Source organism: Chinchilla lanigera, unplaced genomic scaffold (assembly GCF_000276665.1).
Source record: "Chinchilla lanigera isolate Chin_1 unplaced genomic scaffold, ChiLan1.0 scaffold00018, whole genome shotgun sequence".
Classification (NCBI taxonomy): Eukaryota; Metazoa; Chordata; class Mammalia; order Rodentia; family Chinchillidae; genus Chinchilla; species Chinchilla lanigera.
Window position 1 is genome coordinate 7,355,379 of NW_004955419.1, and position 23,401 is coordinate 7,378,779.

At 35.4% G+C, this 23,401-nt stretch overlaps 1 protein-coding gene across 1 annotated transcript in view; it reads left to right on the forward strand.

Moving 5' to 3' along the window:
- Positions 1 to 23,401, forward strand: part of Megf9 (multiple EGF-like-domains 9) — a 96,549-nt gene that overhangs the window by 52,131 nt on the left and 21,017 nt on the right. The window contains exon 2 of the mRNA XM_005382601.2: positions 2,013 to 2,214. Within this exon, the coding sequence (XP_005382658.1) occupies positions 2,013 to 2,214 (202 nt within the window). The remainder of the gene's footprint in view (positions 1 to 2,012; positions 2,215 to 23,401) is intronic.

Genomic DNA, 23,401 nt, shown 5'->3' on the forward strand with positions numbered 1-23,401 from the left:
TTTTTTTACCTCAGAGATTATTCCTGATCTGTCTTCTATGGCCTGATGGAGTTGTTTCTTTACTTCAGCTGCTATCATTTCAGAAATTTCAGGTGTATAACTTCCAAGCTAGTCTGTGTTGATATCTCCTGGACTTGTTCGGGGTGGGGTAGAGTCTGAGATTGCATTTTGCTCTTTCGTTTTGTGATTTTCAGAGATACAGAGTTTCCCTGGAGTTCAGCCTCTCTCCCAGGATGATGTCTTTGTAGCGGGGCAAGGACCCAAAGGTCCCCGGTGCTTGGTGTGACTCCCTCAATGGTGTGTGTGTGTGTGTGCAGGCAGGGTGCAATCCCCAGTGCTTCCACAGCTGTCTGTGGCTCAGCTTGGCTCCCACTCAGGGGTTCCCAAAGCTGTCCAGGTTTTAGCCCTGTTTCCACTGGGGTGTAACTGTGGGTGGATCATGGTCATCATGTCTCCATACACTGCCACTACCCCGCGTGGTTCCCACGCTAGTAGGGGGATAAATGCACAGTCACTGAGGCCCCTGAAGCTGTCTGAATTTCAGCTTAGCTCCCCTGAGGGTGCAGAGTGGGGGCACGGAGGAGCACCCAAGGCCCTTGAGGTTGTCTGGGGCTCCCCTAGGCTCCCAAGCTGATGGTGCAGAGGTGGGGCTGGCTCACTGGAGTTCTCAAAGCTGTCTGAGGTACAGCTCAGCTCCCACAGGGGAAGGGCGGAAGAAGGGGAGGGGTGGGGAGTGGACCCCAGGTCCTTGAAGCTGTCCGGGTTTCTGCCTGATCCCAAGCTTGTATGTGGGGGTGGCAGCAGCTCACCAGCATTCCTGAAGCTGTCCGAGGTGCAGCTCAGCTGTCCTTTTCACAAAGATTGAGAATGTCATCTCAAAACCTACTGAAGGTTGGTTTTATATTTAGATTTATATAACTGGTTGTGTGAATATGCTTAAATAGTGGGGAAATCCTTCATTGTCTCAAAACAAAGCAAGACTCCCCTGTTTCAGTTTGTGTTTATTAGCCTATTAAAGGGAGTAAAGACAAGAGTGGTGTATATATAATACCAAATAAAGACTATTTAACATTTTTCACATTTTAGAGTTGATCTATAAGTTCAGATCCTTTTAAAAGTTAGCATGATATAATAGCAAGTTAGACTTTACTTTTGAATTCTTTGGGTCAGACTGAGTTATTATTCAGTATAGTATTTAAATAGCTATTTAAAAACACAAGACTGAAACTACTGTTGTATGTGTGATTGGTAGTGGTGCTTCCTGTCAGCTCATGAGAAGGATCAAAGTGGGGAAGGTACAACATGAGCACAGATTTGTGTGTGACCATAATACTTTATTAAAAACAAATCAGTTTGAAAAAAATATATACCTAAAGAATGTCTATTTTCTAAATCTTTTAATTTGGAAAAGACATTCAAATTATGATTGGTTTTTACTTACTAATCAGGATGAACCTATAATCTTTCCCCTTTGGATTTATTGTTTGTCATTTCTTAACTTTAAAGTTTCAATTCTCTATTACTTTCTTCCTACATTTAACATACTGGCTTATGATTCTACCTGTGGTGATTCATGTATGACCTTGTATAGGTTACCCGATCCATCATGTGAGCCTTAGGCCTTCATTCCTGTAAAGTGGGATTATTTTATACATTGTCATTTCCAGCATGCACTTTCAGTGCCATGGTGATACACTTGCCTTCGTGGGCCTCCAGTCCAGAAAAACTAGTAATTATACAGTTACACACTCTGGGATGTAGGGTGAGAGCTAGAGGAGATGAAGAATAGCAGGAAAGAAATTGAGAATGTCAGCTTTATAATTATGAACTGTATACAATATTGTGTACTGTAACATCTCCTGATTTAAATAAACAGTATAGGCAGTAAATTAGAAATAGTTTTATCTAGCCATATCAATTTGCAATAAACATTATTAAGAAAAGTCAAATTGTTCATTTGTTGAAACATTTAATCCTAATTGATGATATGTCTTTCCTTTTTTCTTTTTCAGAGTATGTATGTAACTGCTCTAAGGTTGGAAGCCTGGATGTGAAGCACTGCAACCAGACCACGGGGCAGTGTGAGTGTCAGCAAGGTTATGAAGGTCTGCACTGCGAAACCTGCAAGGAGGGCTTTTACTTGAATCACACTTCTGGGCTCTGCCTGCCATGTCATTGTAGTCCACAGGGAGCCCTCAATAAACTCTGCAACAGGTAAGCAGCAGAGGGTAGAAAAAGCAAGGAAAAAGACCAGATTCATGTCTTAAGACTAGCCCTTTTAAACAAAGGGGGAGGAGGGCCGTAGATTTATAAAATATTGTCTACTTTTATTCCCTGACTTTGTATGTCATACTTAATATGAGGATTAAAAGGCTTCTAATTTCTTTATTTACTCTATTGCAAATATACAAATTTTGTGTTGTGAACATTTCTCTAAATTTTATGGAAAAAAATTAAGAGGAAGGGATTGAGTGTCTGCCAGGGCTAACTTTCAGGCATTTCTAATAAAATGCTGTTTCGTATTAAAACATGAGTGGATTTTAGGGAGACTGTTCCTTGATTTTTTTTTTCTCTTATCAAAATTCTAGATTTGGATATCTATGGCTTAAACTTGGTCATATTTATTTTCTTAAACTAGTGGTAAATTGACTGGCTTCACTCTAGTTACCAGTGCATTTTGAGGCCAGAAACAGATTAAATTACGTTTAAAATAGTATGTTATTTGGAGGTGACTTAATCTAGCAGAACCATGCCATATTATCTGAGGTTTGACTTCTATTACACTGAAAGTAATTATTCTCTAACTTGGAATAAGACACTAAGCTTTTTGTGGACCCTGGTTTAAACAGATTAAGAGACAATATTATGTAATGAAAAGAACAAAAACTTTAGAATCAGTGTAACTTGGATATGAACCCAAGTTCTGCTGCCACTTAGGGGGTCTGTGCCTCATTTCACTGACTCGGTTTCTTTTTAGGGTTGTTGTGAAGATTAAATGAATTATATTTTTGTAAAATTCCTGGCATGTATCACTCAAAAACTTTGGTTTAACTTTAAAGAACTATTGTTGGCTTAAATGAGATTGTTTTTTTGATACAGGGTCTCACTATGTAGTACAGGCTAGCTTCAAACTTGTGACCCTCATGCTTCAGCCTGATTATCATGTTCTTTAAGGTCAGTAATGTAGTAGTTGCCTACCATTGCATCCACCACCCACTCCCCTCCCTCTACCAAAAAAAAAAAAAAAAAAAGTGCTGAGCAAGGTAGTACATGCCTGCAATCCCAGCACTCTGGGAGGCTGAGATGGGAGGATTGAAATTTTGAGCCCAGTCTGAGCAATTTAAGTGACTTAGCAAGATTCTGGCTCAAAATTAAAAAAAAAAAAAAAAGACTGGCAACTTATCCTTGTACAAAGGCCTTCAGTTCAATTTCCAGTATCAAAAAACAAAAAATGAACAAACAAACACCAAAAACCATCCTAGTTATACTCAGAAGTTCCACGTTTCTACTACTTTAAAAAACAAGATACTGACAAATTTGTTTATTCTGCTATTTCATTAAATGTCCTTTCTGTACTTTTGGAGACATGGGAAAGTGTTTACTTCTAGGGCAACTGCCTAGGTAAAGGAGAAAAATAAAGAAAAAATTAAAAGTTTTAGAAGCTGGAGGAGAGAAAAACAGTAACAATAATATTTATGTGATATCTTACCATTTTCATAGTTCTTTTACAAATTGTTTCTGCTTTCTCTTTTCCCTGACAGTTAAGGTTACTAAAAAGTTTAAAGCTGAAACATTATCCTGAAAATAGGTAGTAAGCACCAGGTAGTAGACAAGTACTTTGGAATAGTAATCTAAATGTCTAGGGCAGAAGTCTACTAATCGTGACCCTGAGGCAAGAGCATACCACCGCTTGTTTTCATAAATAAAGTTTTACTGGAATAAAGCCCCACTCATTTGTTTTTGCATTGTCTATGGCTGCTTTTGAGCTATAAGAGCAAATTAACTAGTTGCAACAGTCTGTATGGCCTGCAAGCCTACAATATTTTCAGTTTGGTCTTTTAAGAAAAAGTTTGTCTACTCTTGTTTTATGTGGTGATTTATATCCAGTCGTGGCGGTAATGTTAAGTAACTTTAGGCAAGTTATTTCTTTTAAGCATTTGACTTTTTATTTGTAAAATGTCTTTCTTGTACATAGTTGTTAGTCTTAAAGATCCAACAAGATAATGTATGTGTAAATCTTTGTAAGCTGCAATTTTATTTTTATTAATAAAAATAATAGGGACAGATATCACTTCATAACAAAATAGTAATTATTAAGCATTATATTCTAGGGCATTTACTAACTGCTTAATTCAGCTCATGTAATCTTCACAGAAACTTCCTCAAGAACTTATTTTCCTGTGTTGAATATCATAATTCTGATGTTTAGAAGGTATAGTTAATGTGCCTAATTTTACACACGAAAGCTGCAATTCAGTCCAACTCAGCAAATGTAATACAGTATGAAGTCCAAAGAATGACTTCACAACTAATGTTTTTCCTATTAGAAAGCCTCTTGCTGTTTAACATTCAAATACCCCAGATTACTTACTATTCAATTAAATGTATTTTGGCAGATTATTAGATAAGAAAAAAATCTGTATTTGTATTCCAGTAAAGCCCTATACTACATTTTAGGCAAAATGAGCTGTAGGAAGCCTGTATTAAGTTTTAGTTATACTTGGTGGAATGCTGTAATCACATGTAAGCAATTTAAATGTTGTACCAATGTCAGTGAAGAGGATGTATAATATATTACCACGTACAGCTGCTGATAACAACCATAGAAATTGTTTTTGGTCAGGGAGTGGTATTTTAAATATTTTATATCCTACCCTCGGAGTTTATTCCTTTTTTATAGGTGCTTGACTATATTTCAGTATACTTTAAGAACTTGCTTAATCTTTTTATGCTGGGAATTGAACCTGGGACTAAAACCACAGCCCCATTTTGAGTTGACATAAGTGAATTATAATTTTTGAATTCTAAATATTGGAAAATAAGTTAACATTTCATGTAAAATAACTGATTTTCAGTAATGGATGATTGATGCTATGTAGGAGGTAAAAGATACTCATAATTATTACCTGGTAGACATGGACTATTTTCTGCTCCCTGCTAAGTTCTGTTATCCTTAGTAAGTGTTGTTTTTTTAAAATGAGGTAGCATGAATTTATATGTCAAAGTATATTGGTTTCTCAAATGCTTTATGTTTTCTGAGTGAAATCTGGAAAGACCTTGCTTCCCCTGCAAACCATGCAAGTAATGACTACCGTACTTTCTTTCTCATGCTCCTCTTACATCTAGGTCTAGAGCTGGAATAGATATTCTCCTTATGCCTTTTTTGCTACTCCCAGAGTGTTTTCCCACTTCCTAAAAAAGCCCACCTACAGAACTTATGACAGCAGACTGTTCTGCCCTCTTATTTCTGTTCCTATTCATGGTTTCACTGCTTATTTCATACACATGGCTCACTGATATCTCTGTGACACTATACCTGCTACCATTCTGGGTAATTACCATCTCTGACGATGACACTAACAATGCTTTGCCCTTTCTCTTCCAATGACTTCCTCTGTGCTCCTTCCAATCTTTATTTCCTTTACTTGCCCTTCTTTTTTTTGGTTTGGCTTTGGCCCCAAGAACAGGCATGATAAAATTTTAAAATGAATATGTACTTTTCTGTGGGTACTGAAGAGTAATGTTTATTTTTCAATTTAAAAATACTATTTTAGAATGTGAGGCAATTTGTCAGAAGCAGAGTGCATCACAAAAGTTGTAAAAGCCTGTACTCAAAGGAAATCTTTACAAGGAAAGAATAGGAGCTCTAAGTCCACATAACACTAAGCTCTACATTTGTTATTACCAGAAATGCAGTTAAATTAATATGAGATTAGAAAAGAAGTGGGAAGCTGCAGGACTCCGTGGTGTACAAGAATATATGAGTGAACTCTAAGGAAACACTTCTGTATTCTGCTCTGCTGTAAATTGTGTGTGGGTGTGTTGTAGTCAGGGTTTGCAAGGGAAACAATACAGGACACATAATTTATAGGCTTATTCTATAATAGTCAACCAGAGTCATATACAAAGGGAGTGGAGGAAATCTGTCCACACACTAAAGACCAAAGAATCCAGCTGAGGGCCTGGATTCCATGGCAATGTCTTACATGAGTCCAGCGAAAGACCTAGAGCCATGACAGTGCCCACCACAAGCCCAACTGGAGGCCAAGAGCCCATGACAGTGTCTCATGCAGGCCTGTTTCATGGATTTGCGCTGGAAGCCCAAAGGTCAGTGGTGGAAGCTAAAAAGTCTGTGCCAGCAGGATGAAGGAACTGTGCCAGCAGGCTGAGGGATTTGCACTGGAGCCAGGAAGCAATGCTCAAAGTAAGGGCCAGAGCTCCCCCAAAGTGAACCATAGCCATTCTCAGTGACAGTAAGGTCCCAAGCTCCTTCAACAATGAGAACAGCCAAGTTCATGTCAGAAAAGTCAGCATGACAAGCTCCTCCAGGGGAATCAACAGCTCCCAACAGCTTCTCTTCTTTTTCTCCAGTTTTCCTTTTTATTTTGTTGGCAACAGTCCTCAGATGGGTCCTCCATACCCAGCATCATGCTGATTCAGTTCAGCTGGGTGTTACAAGTTGACCAGCAGTTGTCAATCCACCACAGGGCTCATTAGGGAAAAAGGAAATTGTTGACAGATAGTGTGATGTATTTAGCAGAAAAGGGCGGGAATTTGAAATTGGTAGACTTGGGCTCTCTTCTTGATTTAGCCAGTTACTATCTGGCTAATAACTTATTAACTAGCTTAATAATTTGCTTAGGCTATTTGACCTCTCTGCAGCTCAGTGTTTTCATCAGTAAAATAGGAGATCTCTCTCTCTCTCTCTCTCTCTCTATATATATATATATATATATATATATCTGTATATCTATATACCTATATCTATATCTATATCTATATCTATATATATATCATGACAGATTTTTGTGAGACATAAGGTAGGGACGGGTGTGTGTGTGTGTGTACGTCTGTCTATTTACAGTGTTAATAGTATGTAGATTCAGTTCAATATCTCTGTAGGAGTTGGATCTAGTTTTGTTTTTGTTTTCATTTTTGCGATGGGAGTATTTCTATTTTGCTCAGGCTAGTCTAAAACTCCTAGGTTCAAGTGACCCTCCTGCCTCAGCCTCCTGACCACTGGAACTATAGAGATGCTCCACCATAGCCAGCTGTTTTATTTTTTCAATTGAAGAACAGAATTATTATCTCACAAAGGAAGAGTAAAAATTGGGATATTTGTTTTATATTGGTAAGCTAAAGAATAAATTATTTATTATAGCTAAAAATTCACTTGGTACTTTCTATTTTCATACAAACCTTACTATACCATTTAAAATTATATATTCTATATTTCAGAATGATAATAGCTAAAGTTAATTGAATACATACTAAGAAATAGCCCAAGCCCTTTATAGTCACTAGTTCATTTAATCCTTATAACAGCCATGTAAAATAGACAATATTACTGCTATTTTCATTTGTACAGGAAAACATCACTAGTTAGGTAATTTGCATAATCTGCTCATTAATAAAAATTACTAGGTAATAATTACTAATTAATTTACTAGTAACAGCCAGTAAGTAAAAGAGTTGAGCTTAAAACATTTGCAATTTAGATTTAGATGAATGTCTTACTGTTCACAATGCTGATACGGCCTTTCTCAAAATCTTAGGTTTTGAGCAAAGAGTGAGTATTGTAGAAACGGATCCAGTAGTTCAGACTACTCGCTATTTTCTGGGACTGTCTTCTGGTAATCAGATCCTGACCTTGGTGTGATATAACTCATGCTATGTAGATAATTGCTTGGTAAGGGCAAATCCTAGTTTGGATTTGACAGAAATGTAGAACATCAGAGGATCAGCCCTTCAGTGAACAAATACCATTTGCAATAAGTATTATATTGACCTCTATTTGTGTGAGGCACTTTAGAGTAAAAGCAATATTACTTTTGCTCTTGTCAAAAAATTTAGAATCTATGCAAGACTAAAGGATATAAACTACTAGAACACAACAGAAAATAGTTTCTAAATATGTGCTTAATTTGTATGGTACAGATACATAATGGATTGCCAGCCAAGAAGAACTAGATCATGTCATTTGCAGGAAAATGGATAGAACCAGAGAACATCATGTTGAACAAAATAGAGCTAGACTCATGCATGTTTCCTCTAGTATGAGAATTTAAAAAGCAAAAAATGTGGTGAAAGTAGAGGGAGACTGTTAGACAGGAAGAAGGGGTCTGAGGGAAGGGAATAGGGAAGTAAATGTGATCCAAATAGGTTATATATATATAAATATAAATATATATATATAAATACCACATTGAAGCCTTATTTTATAAAATTAATATACACTAATAAAATATATGGGGAGGACTGAAAAATCTCAAATTCATATACCACATTGAAGCCTTATTTTATAAAATTAATATACACTAATAAAATATATGGGGAGGACTGAAAAATCTCAAATTCATATACAAGTATGCTTAATTTGTAAGTAGAGTAGTCAAGGGAGGAAAAGAACGAGAGTAAGCTGAAGTAGTAAGGAAAGGCTTGCCAGTGAGGGACGGAATGGAGGTGGGCAGTATGGGTTATAATTTAGGAAGGCAGAGAGATGAGAATTCTTATCAGGAGGAAAAAAATCAGAATTGAAGTGAATTTCTCAAGATTGTGCAACAAGATGAGAAATCCAGCCTCCTAGTACCTGCTTAAATTATCTCCTGTCTTGACCTTTATGTTCTTTTTTTAAAACAATAAGTAAAAGTAGAAAAGCAGACTCACATCTATCCTGATTCTCTCACACACTGAAAGTCTATGGAACAAACAACTGGCTTTTTAAAAATTCATTTCCCTGTTCTTTATACCCTCATATTGCTGTGGGAGTTGCCCCCGTGAGGGCAGATTTTGGCTGCAGGAGCCAGATGTGGGTTGAAGAAATGTCTTTGTTTGCAAACACAAAGTCCTTTATGTACTACTGACAGATGGCCACCCCCTCATGTCACCATTGGTGTGCCAACCTGTTTGATTGGAGTTGATCTATGATATCTGAACTTTTCATTTTGCTTTTGGAACACATTTCTAATGTTTTTCTGCTTCATGTTTTTGCATGTGCTTGATAAATGAATTAGTAATATTTATCCAAAAAAACCAGTATGCCTTAAGAAAGCCTGAATCTCTTAATATAGCTCTTAAATATTGTCAGGTCTGACTTTACATGTAGACAAACATATACTGATTTGAGATTTTTAAAAATATTCACAACTTTATAAGATATCGCTTTAGACTGTCTTAGTAAGATAAAAATTTCAGTAATGATCTAATATTCTTTCACATAAAATCTGCAGTTGCTTCTAATGTATATTTACTACTTTCCATTTTTAATTATGGGAATATGCCCCAGGACAGAAGGTAAAATTTTACTCATGAAGTAAACTAATGCCAAAATAAATTTTGAATAGAAAGATGACAAAACACCTCCAAAGTGCCCATTAATTTATGGCTCTGAAAGTCATCTTTTATATTATACTTGAGAGTAACAGAAGCGTGTGAATTTCAATTTATTACATTGTCCATAGTTCTTGAAGATCAAGAAAAATGTTATTTCATCACTAGAAACAAACTGTAGAAATCTTTTGGCATATTCCTATACTGTTTGTAAAAAAACAGAACAGAGCCTCATGCTTTTAATTTTATTTTAACATCTTTATTCTGTACACCAGTTGTTACTCTGGAAATTACACCAATCTCAAGTTTAAATTACTTTTTCTCTATGCTTCAATATTTTTCCCTTGAAAGTGGATTTTTTTTTTGAGGCAAGGTCTTATTATGTAGTTCAGGCTGTCCTTGAGCTCACTATGTAGTCCAGGCTGGCCTTGAACTCATGATAATCTTCCTCCCTCAGTCTCCTGAGTGCTGGGATTACAGATGTGCACCCCCATGCCTGGCCAAAGTGGAATTTTTAAAGGTAGCTATTTTGATTAAAAGTAAGTGACACAGACTAACCTTAATCCTATTGTGCATTCATTTCAATAAATGTTTGCACAATAACAAATGATCATGCCTTAGAAGGTATATAAAGTATATCACATCAAGTGTGATGTTAAATTCATGGAAAAGTGAATTAGACTAAAATTTGAATGTTAATAAAGGTCAGAGGGAATTTGTTCAGAAAAAGGCTACTGAGTACATTGACATATAAGTGTAAATAACACATATCTAAAATAGTCTGAAAAGCTCCGTGTGCTTTTCAGTACGTTTCTGTCTTAAACCCTCCATTTAATATAGGGCATAATTTACCCTCCTTGTCTTCTAATTATTAACTAGGTATCAACACTAGTCAAGTGAATGGAAAAAACCCCACCTTTTTTTCCCAGCTCTTAATGACCTTTTGAACGAAATGTCAGTGAGTAGATACTGCTGTTGATCAACACGTTACTGTCCCTAAACCTTATTGTAACTCCTCTACTTGTTTGGTTTTATGAAGCCACTTTTAGGCCAGTTTGGAAGTTTTAAAAGAAACATGTTAATGTTTTGTTGTTGACAGTATTGGAAGATTGCTTATTTTGCTTCTTGGAGGTTCCCCTTCTCCCAAATCTGTAGATGTGTATATGCTAACAATACAATCAAGTTCATATAAATGTGGTAGTTGGTATCAAAATATTTATTTAGTCAACAGTTGAGTGTTTACGTTATATTCTTGATAACAAATACTGCATTTATGTGTGAGTACTTTAACCTTACAGAGATAAAACATAAATAAGGAGCTTCTAGTCTAGTAAGGGCATTAAGAAATGTGCATGAAAAATTAGAATACAAAGTAAGAATTGACACATTTCACAAAATATAAAGTGACAGTGTTAATGAGATAAAGAATTTGGGAGATACTGAGGTAGGAGATTAGGGTTGGGGCAAACTGGGCAAGTAAGCAGGTGGAAAGTGTAAAAGGCCATTAAAAACCCATGACTAAGAGGTTGAATGTGATATTTCCTAAAAAAAAAAAGGACCAACATAAACACAGAGCCCAAAATGACTCCATGGCTCTTAGCATTATACACAGAAGCAATCAGAAAATGACAGTCTCAATCTTTTACTTGAATCTGGCACTGTTTTCAGGACCAACCAGAAGATGCTTTATTTACATGTGGGCAAACCAAGCAAAAGACACTGTTCCCGAGCCTTCATTTACATCTAGCAGGGAGCCAAGATAGTCTTTCCACAGGGCAGTTTAAATCTGGTGCCAGGCCAAGGGAGTTTTTGATAGGACAGATGTCTCAATACGTAATTGGCGTGGGAGGGCAACCCAGGAATTTTGGATACAAAAGACCTCTTTCCTTTATCCAGGGTACCACTGTAAGCCTTTTCACAAGTCTGCTCTTGCCCTGTAGAGCGTACCACTTTTTCATTTTCAATAAATGTACACCTTTGCTTCATTTTCTGTGTGTCTTTGGTCTTTGGTCTTCCCAGAAGTTGGAAAGCATCTCCATAGGACCCTTCATCCAATAACAGTATCATTTCTAGCTGGAAAAACCAGAGCTAAATTCACTGAGGTGGCAACAGGTGACCCGTTTTGAAGAAAGTAAAGGATTTAGATGTACAGCACAGAAGTGGCAAAGGTAGGGAAAGGACTTTACAGAAGAGGAAACAACAAGACTACTATCTCAGAGCTGTGCTCACTCACGATGTCAGACAGAAGAGGCACAGGGCCAGATGAATCTGCTAAATCCCCCTGGGGTCAGGTCATACAGAACAGATGACTGATTTGGATTTTATTCACTAAGCAATTTCTGAGCAGGAGAAAGATCAGCACTGTGCTGTAGCAGTAGTAGAATGTGGGTGGATACAACAGGGAGCAATTAGAGGCAGTGTGAAAATTAGTAAGGATCAAAATTAGGGTAATAGTGAGAATGGAGAAAAAATTGAGAGCATGAGAATGGTGATGTTCCATGTGCATAATTCTCCAGCAGTTTTGCGCTTTTTGCATGAATACTTACAACTCTAGAGAGGTAGTTTGTATCTCTAAATTGAAGATATGGAAATGCATAGTCCCATACCCTCTCCCTACACTTAGCATTCTTCCCTTGTTTTTATAGGCTGCAGGAGTTGAATTGTTGACACCTACTGAATCCCAGGGGGTTTTAGTCCCCTGTAAACCCTGCTGCTGCGTGTCAGTGTCCCTGCACAAATGTTCCTCCTGAATTGCTGAAAATAAATCCAAGGGCCTTTTACCTTTTAACAATTTTAAAGCCGTTAGTCTTTATAAGGAGGACTGCACTTTGAAATTAACAAACATAATAGATACGGGGAAGTTGAAAGCTTACATAATGGACAGATTTTTTTTTTTTTTTCCACAGTGCTCAAATGTGTAGTTCCAATTTATTTTTCCAGTTAATTGCTTTGATCCTTTTATATACCCAGGGCATAAAGCACAGTGTCTTCCTTTGGAGGCAACCTGTTCTCCAACAGTTAATTACTAATTTTCCAGTAGCATTAGGGGTTAATCTTCCTGTGATGTTGGTATAAAGGAAACATGATTCTAATCGGTTCACTAAAATTGCTGTTTCTTGTTGCTGCGAGGAATTGCTGGATGAAAGCCTGGTCTCTGAAAAACCTGGTGGATAATGCTTGCTTCCTACTGTGAGGATGCTTTTATGAATCCAGATCCTTGCTGAATCAGCAATGATTTCTTTCTTTCTTTCTTTTTTTTTTTTTTTTTGAGGGTGGATAAATCTACTTTCTTGTGGCGAAGTTCTTTCACACAAGGTTGCTATAAGTTGGGGCTTCAAGTCATAGGTCTTAACAATCAGCACCTTCAACTTATACAGGCAGCCATATTGTAGTATGCAAGACAGTCCCTTGAGTACTGGTTGAGGATATTCTGTTTGGATCTTTCTACTAACTCTAAATTCTCTTCTCCAAGGCGGTACACCTTTCATTGGTCATTCAGAATACAAAGTGTCTATTAAATCTATCGCTAAGGACAATGGGCCTGTTTGCAGTATACTTACTCTATACTTATTTAGCAAAGAGAAACCTAACTTATGATTCTTCACACAGTCATCAGGATCTGCTTCAAAGGTGTTTAGTATTTTTACTCAAATGGCAAAGTTTGCAAGCTTATATTGCTAAAGAAGAACTTCCTCCCGGCTTTTTTGTGATACTAGCGATTGAACCAGGGTCTTTGCACTGAGCCACATAGCTGGTCTTCTTTTGTTTTTTAAATTTTGAGACAGGTTCTCACCAAGTCACTAAGTTTTCCAGGCTATATTCCTACCTCAGCCTCTCAGAGTGCTGGGATTATAGGCATGTATCATCACACCCAGCTAATAACCACTAATTTAATCTCTATTTAAACCTCAAATTGGGCATTTCATTATGCATAAAAAGTTATAAAGCCTTATAAACACATAGTGTTTTCTGGTCTGTAGCTTGGTTTCCTTCTGAGACAAGAGTACCACACAACTTGAAAAATGCTACTAACATTATTACCACAGGCTATGTAGCCCTCTTCCAAAGTGTTTGCGATCAGAAGTGTTTCAGATTTCAGATTTTGTAACATTTACATAGACTTTACCAGTTGACCATCCCAAATAAAAAGTTCCAAAATCTTAAATAATCCAAAACCCAAAGTTTTTTGAGTATCGTATCTGTTCTCAAAAAGTTTTGAATTTCAGATTTTTATATTAAGGAAGATCAACTTTTAAGTCACCATCAATTCCAGAATGAACAGCATTAACCATTATTGAATGTTTGCTTTGTGTCAGGCTAAGTACTTTAAGTGAGAATAAAATTATAAGAATAAAATAACAATTAATTGAAGTGATTTTCTCATTTTACAGATGAAGAAACTGAGGCTTAATTTGCCTCAAAGCATGCAATGACTAAGTAGATAGAAACAGGCTCAAACCAACATCTGTCTGTGATGTTCTTAACTTCAGTAGTCCAAATGTTTCTTAATTATCTTTAAATTTAGCTATCATAAGGCAGATTTCTACCATTAAAAATCATCATTCAAATTATGACACTAAATAAGGTAACATCAGTAATAATTCATGTGGCTATCATGTACCCCTTAAGATGATCTTGTGATTATCTAAATTAAACATTATGTAAAGACGGGTGAAAAGCACATGAGAACTCTGTACTTTTGCCAACTTTTCTTTAAATCTAGTATTATTTTAAAATAAAAAGTTATTGGACTTATTTGGAGCAATACAGGAAATATGGATAGTATTACTATCTTATTAGGAGGCCAGAGTTGGTTCTAGTGATAATTCTTAGCCTTATGTCAGAAGAAGAATTAGCATAAGGAAATACATAACTTTGTTGGCATGAAGATTTGCCATTTTGGATATATGACATTGTAGTTAAAATATACAAATTCATGGCTGGACTTAATATCCTTTTCCTCTGAATTTTTAAAAGAAGAACTTCTAGAACTTATGTTAGTAGACTCAGGCTGAAATAGAAGGACTCTTGTTCCCACAGAGAAGGCTTTGTCTTCCCCTGTGTCCCTTGAAATAAAATTAAATCAGCATGACTTTTTCCATCTTGGATGGTTTTTCCATAGCAAGAAATATGTTTTCTAGATGGTGGAGAGAAATACTGGATGGTTCAGTTTTTTTCTTCCTAAATATAATTTCCACTCAAAATATCTAAATTGTCAATCCCAGAAAGAAATGTGTACTTGAACTTTTTCTAGATTTTCTATAAAGTGGTGCTTTAGCCATAATTATTGTAATAGTATACAAGATTAGTTTAAAAATCATGAATTCCATTATAGAGTTTATAGAAAATAAATGAATCTGTTAGTATATTTCATGTGTTTCAATAATTTTGGTTTTTAAAAATTAACTGATACATAAAAACATAAATAGTATACATATTAATGGAATACCATATGATATTTCAATACATGTATATATCATTTAATGTTTAAATCAGCTTAAAGTATCTATCTTTTTAAATATTTATTATTTCTTTATGGTAAAAACATTGAAAGTCCTTTCCTCTAGCTTTTTGAAATACACAGTACATACTTGTTATTTGTAGTCATATTTCTGTGCAATAATACACCTCTACTCCTTATTGTTATCTAACTATGACTTAGTACTCACTGATCAATCCCGCCTCATTCCTTCCCTCTATCCTTCTCTGCCTTTGATAACCACCATTCTACTCTCAACTTCTATGAGATCGCTTTTTTCTCTTTTAATATCCCACCTGAGTGATACCATCCTGCACTCACCTTTCTGTACCTGACTTCTTTCACTTAATGTGATGATGTCCAGTTCCACCCCATTGTCACAAATGCATTCTTTTTCATAGCTGGATAGTAGTCTATTGTGTATATTTTAAAATACATTTATTACTTGACAGGTTGCTTATATTTCTTGGTTATTGTAAATGGTGCTGCAACAAACATGAGAGTGCAAATGTCTCTTCAGCATACCAATTTTATTTGCTTTGGATACACAACCGGTAGTGGGATTACTGGATCATGTGTTCTATTTTTAATTTTCTGAGAATCTTCCATGCAATTATTCCATAGTGACTTTACTAATTTACATTCCCACCAGCAGTGTGCAAGGGTCCCTTTTCTCGTCTGTTTTTTTTCATTCTTTCTCTTGTGTTTATTAATTCAGTGAGTTCCCAGGGAATTTTAATTACTGATATTTGTAAAGATATTAATAATCAATAGTACTCTTTTATTCTAATTTGATTCTAACAGCAACTTGTAGAGGTAGATAGGGTGATGGTCCACCAAATTACAAATGAGAATAATCAAAAAAATTACATGATAAGCCCAAGCTTGGATGACTACTATCAGAAAAAGGAGTCAGTTCAAAGTTCTCTAATTCCATTTCATGCTTTTTTTTTTGGTGTCAGGAATCAAACTCAGGACCTCACGCTTGCTAGGCAGGCACTTGTGCCACTGAGCTATATCCCCAGACTCTAATTCCATACTCCATGTTATTTCACTGCATTTAAAGCTTACCATCCAGTGCTGGGTTAGTATGTGCCCCTCTGCTCTAGAATCAGGAGTTCTTAACCTGAGAGGTGGAAACAATTGAAAGGTATTAATGAATAAGTGTATATTTTTTGTGAAGTTCTGTAACATAACTTCTTAAATACTTAAGTACTTAATACTTAAATACTCTCAAATTTAAGGTCCATTCTAAATATTTCTTGGGAACAGTTTAGATATGTTTTTCCTATTGCCAAAAATTATAGTGAAAATACAGTTTATATTGTCAATAACAAAGTCACTCCCTTGTCTTCTGCCAATTTCCAACACATAACATGATGGCCATTTTATTAATTTTTGTTTTGCTGATCTTGAATTGATTTTTTAGAGTTCAGCAACTGAATAAAATATCTAGCAAAACAGATGTTACAGATATTAGAAAGAAAACTTTTTGTAAAGAAGTACATTAGCTTTCTTTACTGAACTATAAGAAACTACATAGTCCAGGAGAAGCAGCAGGGAGAACAGAATATTACCCTTAATAAATACTGTTAACTTGCTATACTTGATGCTTTACACATATGATGTCTCTTACTTCTCTGACCAACTCATTTATCTTTCTCTTAAGAAGCTAAGTTACTTAGCAACATGGCATAACTAATCAATGGCAGAATTCAGATGTGAGCCCAGATCTATCTGGCTCCAAGATTCTTCCCACTGTACCCTGAAATAGCATGGCCAAGATTACATATGGCAGCATGAGCATCTTAACTTTAAGTGTAGGTCTTGGTGCGAGAGAAAGCGTGCTTCATCAACCTAGGTGCAGGCCTGGGAGATGTAAATCTAAAATCAGATTTGAGCTAAGGAAATAAATATTTCATGGAAAGCATTGAAGTAATGGAATTACAGAGAGAATCGTTTGAAAGGAAAACACAAGAATTAGGACATTGTAAATACTCACACTGCATCCATGGTTGGAGATGTAGAATACCTAACTTGCTGTACTTTAAGTGGTAGGCAGTTGGGCATGTGGGAGTTCTGAGAGCAAGTATCATAGACACAGTCTTTGTGGTGGGAACTGGGAAGGTCTAGCATCTGGGACCAGGAGCTAGGAACTGAGAAACTAATAATAATAAAATTTTGTCATTGAGAAAACAGGGGACTAAGGTCAAAGGAACTGGTAGTAAATGGAGTTTGATTATAGAGTGGATAATCTAACTGGGATTGATTGCCTTAACTACCCACTTCTTAGGTCAGGATTCATACCAGTGGTTCAGCATTAAGCCTGGAGGTGGAAATTAGATAGCCTTACCAATCAGGGATAGGAATATGGAAATAGAGTGAAATAAGTACAGTAACATTTTCCCAGTTAATCTTGTACAATGATTCTTCAATTATGGTCTGTAGTCCAGTGATATCAGCATAACCTAAGAACTGATTAGAGAGACAAATTCCTGTTGAACACTATTGCATCAAAAGCTCTGTGATAAGGCCTAGCAATCAGTGTTACAATAAGCCCTGCAGATGATTCTGATGTATGCTAAAGTTTTAAGACCACTGCTCTAGTGAGCAATGTGTTGTCCCCAGAAAACTTCGAAGTTAACTTATGTGCAGAAAAAAACATGTGATGGGACATTCTAGCCTCTATTCTTTGTTTATATAATGATTATGTATGCAAATAGGGCTTGTTTGAAGGGTTATAACAGTAAGTAAATCTATTAATAGAGAATAAATAAAAGAAACTTTTCCCTGAAGAGTAGTACTTTTTTCTTCCCTGTCAGCTTTTCTATGTCCTACTTGAAAGAACAAACTGAAGGGATCTCTGTCTTTTAAAGCTGATTGGCCCATCATGGGTTAGTCATTAAATGTCTCATTTTACTCATCTAGAAAGAATGTCCTACTTATAATATTCTAAGAGGTGAATTTAAATGTGACATAAAGTATCAGGACTAAGTGCATGGAAATAGTAAATGGGCTAACGTGAAAGCAAATATTGCATTTGGAGGTCATCGTGAGTTAAGGGTGTGCACATAGATTTTGGAGCCATATTGAGCAATCGTCAAGCAAACTTTGCATGCCTGTCATGTGCTAGGCACTGCGAATGCATCAGTGGACAAAATACATAAAGAACTCTGGTTTCATAGAGCTGTCATGCTAGATGGGAAGAGAGATAATAAGCAGGATAAGAAGTGATAAGTAGTAAGAAAAATTATAATTTTAGATAGTGTGGCTAGCCAGGGCCTGTTGAGAATATGACATTTGAATAAAGAACAGAAAGACACGGGGAGTATTCATGTGGATTCCCTGTGAAGGTTATGGCCGACAGAGAGAACAGCAAGTACAGAGTCCTTGATGTAGGAACAGGCCTTATGTTTTTAAGCAGTAGCAAAACTGCTGAGGTGGTGAAAATTGGGAACAGAAGTTAGAGGAATAATATGTAAGGCAAAATATATACGCAAGTATTCAAAATACTGTTCTTTGAACTTATCTATATTTAAAATTTTTTCATAGAAAGACATTGGGAGAGAATAAAGTTATAATAATTTAGACAGTGGGCCAGGGATATAGCTCAGTGGTACAGTGCCTGCCTGGGAAGTGTAAGGTCCAGAGGCACCAAAAAAAAAAAAAAAAACAAGAAAGAAAAAGAAGAAAAGAAATAAATTTACCTACTTCTACATGAATGATAAATTTAAATTTTAAAATTGAAGATTATCAATAATGCTGCTAGACAAAAGGGAAAAAAGCTTTTCAAGGAAACAGGCTGGAATAGGAGTATTTACAAACAGTACTAGATATAGTAGGAAACTAGAGCTCTCAAGTTGTAGAAATGTAGTTAGATCAAAAGCAATCTTATTTCTTTGGCAATTATATTTTTAAAAAATTCTCATTTATCAGAGAAATATCTAAATGACTACTGAGCCAGGAGATTAACATAAAAAGTTTCTTCAAGTGTAACAAATTATTAAATTAAGCTCATTGAAACCTTCTGCCTTACTTTTATGAGCTACATTGAGGTAATCTGTACTATAAAAAGAAAGAAAACACTCGGTTAGGAGACAAAAGACCTAGTTTCTAATTCTGTCTACTATTGGCTATATGACTTTAAATACTGAGTTGCTCATGTTGCTGATGCTCTACCAATTCAGGATGTTGAAGTATTAATAGTTTATCATATCTGATGCTCCTACAGTATTTCATATTTGGAGCACATTTAAATATTTAAATTCAGTCAATCTTTACAACCTTTGCAAACAGCTTGTTATTCCCATCTTTCAAATGTGGAAATTTAACTTGGTGAAAAGTGGTAAACCTGAAACTTATGTCAGAATAGTTATAAGGACTACATGAAGTACTTCATGAATATTTTGATCTGTACTTTCTTTATAACCTGCAGCAAGAACTCAGTAAGTGTTAACATTACTTTCTGACCAGTCTACTTACCACCTATAGGGCCTATAGTGTTTAGAACTTGCGTATAAAGCTCTTGACTTTCAGCATTGCAGTTACTGACAATTTAGGTTAGGCAATTTAGGTTAGGTTTTTGTTTGCCTTAGTAAACAAGTACCCTCAAAAACTACCCCTTCACCCCCACTCCATCAGTGTAGTCATTTCTGTGAGGAAAAATAAGTTCTAAACTCCAGGCCCTACAAGTTAATTTTAGAATACAACATATACAAAACTCCGGTATTAATAATTGTACTTTGATTAAGCAAATCTTTTATAATAGTTACAAAAGAATTCAAATGTTAACATATTTGAGAAGTAGCTTCTTTTTTAGATAGTTGGGTCTCATGTTTGCCTCTATGTTTTCTTTATTCAAAATGACTTAGAAATGCAGAAATTTCTATCAAAATAATGGAATAATTGAGTGGGTTTGAGAATTTTTGTGACTGTATTTCTTCTGTTAAAAAGAATAGTGAAGGAGGTAAAAAAATAACTTTCTTGTTGAATTCAATTAGCCTTCCTGAGTTATGGCTCTGGAAATATGATACTTGATTTTTTTGCTTTCAAGTTTTACTTTTAAAATAAATTTTTAAATTTGATTTTGGTAAGATCCGTTGTCAGAAAATATTTTTGTACTTAGGCAGTATGCTCTGAGTATTAAGAATTTCTATCTGAATATGAATTTCCTCTAAACATATTTTAGACTACTTGTCCTCAAAAATACCAGGAATGTTTAGCATAATAGCCCAATGTTTCCAACAATAAAGCTGTCTTTTTTTTCCCCTCCAGAAAAGGAGCTTTGCTCATTGCATAATGGTCTTTTACATGGCTGTAGAAAGACAGAATAGACAATCTTTTGCCAAAATGTCTAATTATGGAATTTCTTTCATAGCAAGAAAAGGAAAAACTATTTCTTTTACTACTTTTACAAAATCATGACCCAAACATGAAATGAAAAATTAATTTTTCATTTTATTTATTTTTTCATGTAAAACCTTTTGCTACATTATCAAAAACATGTACTAATAAAAATTTTGAGAAATTCTTTCTAGTGAGAAAAACTTTTTTTAGTTACTTCCTAAAACATATTTTTAATATAGTGAGAGAACTTATATTCAGCAATTTTCCATTAGTTTCAGACTCTGTTTTAATAGAGTCCTCAAGCTAAATTGTTTTTAGTTATTAGAAAAGAAGAGGGAGAAGAAAGTGGGTACACTTAGTTATCTATTTTTTCTGTTCCTTGTTCTCTCCATGTCTTTGTCTACATGTAAGCTGGAGTGGAAGAAGGAGGGAAACCAAGGTGTCTGAGTGATCAGTAGCGCATCAGTTCTCCTTAGTAGAATTATGGTGTTTTAGTTAATCTGTGAGTTCTTGAGTGAGAATTGATAAAGGTATGGGTGCACACACAACTTAGATCCAATAAATCTTAAGATGATGGACAATGTTTGATAACAAAAACATATCCCAAGACATTTGACAATTTAGAAAAAAGTTTTTAAAATTAAATCATCAAATAGTTGGTACAAAAGCATGTTCAGTCCAGCTTTCTTCAGCCTTATCCAATGCAGGACTTTGCAGATCCTTCCCCTTCTCAGTCGTAAAACTTCCTTTCCAAACACTGTTTCTACTAGATGATTATAAAGCTCTCTCTTTTCCTAGTCACATTTTTGGTCCAAACTAGTAATTAACCTTTACTTTCTTACTATATCTTCAGATTTGCTAACAGATTTTTAAAAATAACAAAGACTTCCTGGTCTTTGCCTACTGAAAATCTAGTCTATTCTCCTTACCATTCTCAGAATAAGTGAATAAGGACCTAAGAATACTGTCATTGTCTTCGCAGTGGCTTTCACTTTTGAGGATGAGTGTGTTCTGGACAATCTGCTAAGAATCCTGTGTATGGAATCTTTAATTCTCACAGTATTTTACCAATGAGAATACTGAGGCTGTGAGAGATTAAGTGCTTTCTGCCAACTAGTCATGCGCAGAGCTGGACTCGGAACCAACTCTCTGTCTCCTCAGCCTGTGTTTTTTTCCCCATAAACTCTTACTAGTTTCTTTCTTAAATTCTACCCTTTCCACCTAATCAATATGATTATAAAATAATGGAAATTCTGAATATTCTATACCCACTGATCTTTTAAAATAGATCAGACCTTTTAAAAAGATAATTTGCTTTTATTTTTGTGATATAAATATGTGCCATATCTTTAAATGATACACCTTTGAGTTTCCTTTTGAAAAAATTAATAACTATTCATGTTGGAAAATATATTGTGTTTTTGTTTTTGTTTTTGTTGTTGGTACTGGGAATTTAACTCAGGACCTTGCACTTGCCAGGCAGGCGCCTGTGCCACTGGGCTATATCCCTGACCCTCTTTATTTTTTTAAAAATTAGTTGTTTAAAAAAGTGTTGGAGCCAGGTGTAGTGGTGCATGTCTGTTATCCCAGCACTCAGGAGGTTAAAGGAAGAGGATTACTGTGAATTCCAGGCCAGCTCGGACTACATAGTGAGTTCAATGCCAGCCTGATCTATATAGTGAGACCCAATCTAAAAAAAAAATGTTGGAGTGGGGATTGAGTCTACAGCCTTGCATATGCTAAGCACATGCTCTACCACTGAGCTACCTCTAGCCCTTAAAGCTGTTTTTTTTTTCAGTATTAAAACTTTGTAATATTTGTTCACACCAAAGTATTAAAACCTTGTAATATCTGTTTGCCTCATGAGTATGTTAATTCTATAACAGTGACAAGAAAAAAATAATCTGAGAATCCCATTTGGGCTAATTTAACAAATGCTAATTTAACAAATGTTTGTTCTTAGTATAGCTGAAACTTATGCTTTTGTGAATAATTGTACATTCTTTTTACTGTAACTATACCACATTAGTACTTTACTAGAAACTCACAGTTTTAAGAAGTGATACCAGATGAGCAACTTGTATCTTAAAAAAAAAAATTAGCTGATTTCAGTAGTCTGGATAACTTATTTCTATTGAAAATCCAGTTCTGTGCTCTTTTATTCTCCAAATATGAAGCTGAGGACCTTGAGTTCTTTTATTTCAAATCTATAGATAAGCATAAGTGGTCTGTTAACAGACCTTTTTTCATTGCATTTATATCATTGACCTTTGCTTCAAAAAGCATTCAACAGTGTTTCATAGAAAGAGCCCATGAAAGGGGGTGTTGTAAAGCCTTTATTCTCTAAAAGAAGTCACACAGGCAAGCTTTATGTTTGTTGAGTGATTTAATTCTCATATATGCAGAAATTGGCCATGGGCCATGAGTAACACGAGGGAAAAGTACTTCTAGTACAGTCTCACAACCAAATTTCCCACTCTGTTCTTTATATATTTTTAAAGAGAGAAAAGCACCTCCTTCCCTGTTATTTGAAACTATCCAGAAAAGAGTAAAGTACAGTATCTAGAGTCAGTCAACAGAGTTATCAGAATTCATGAAGTTACCTTTGATTTTTGGAAGGACTTAAATTAACTTATTCCTTCTGGTTGAGTCCTGAGATGTTTTTGAACTTTTCATTTGGTGAATACAGATTTACTTTGCTAGCTCTTTTACCTCATTGTGGTTAAGGTATGCATATACATGTATGTGGTGTTTCTTTTTCTGTTTTGCAAAGTTACTCTTCAGAGATATGCATGGTAAATTTATGTTGTACTTAAAAGCAATGCTCATCTTTTATACGATCAGTGTTAAGTTTAATTAAGCTTTAATTAGCTTGAACATCAAAATATTTGGGCTTGTATCTCTTAAATACTTGGACTTTGTTAGGTGGCAGCTGCTCTTCAAGTGGTAAGATTGCTCAGCTTTTAATAGAGAAGAAAAGAGAGACCAGGATTTATTCTGGACAAGCTAGAAATAGTATCACTGAAG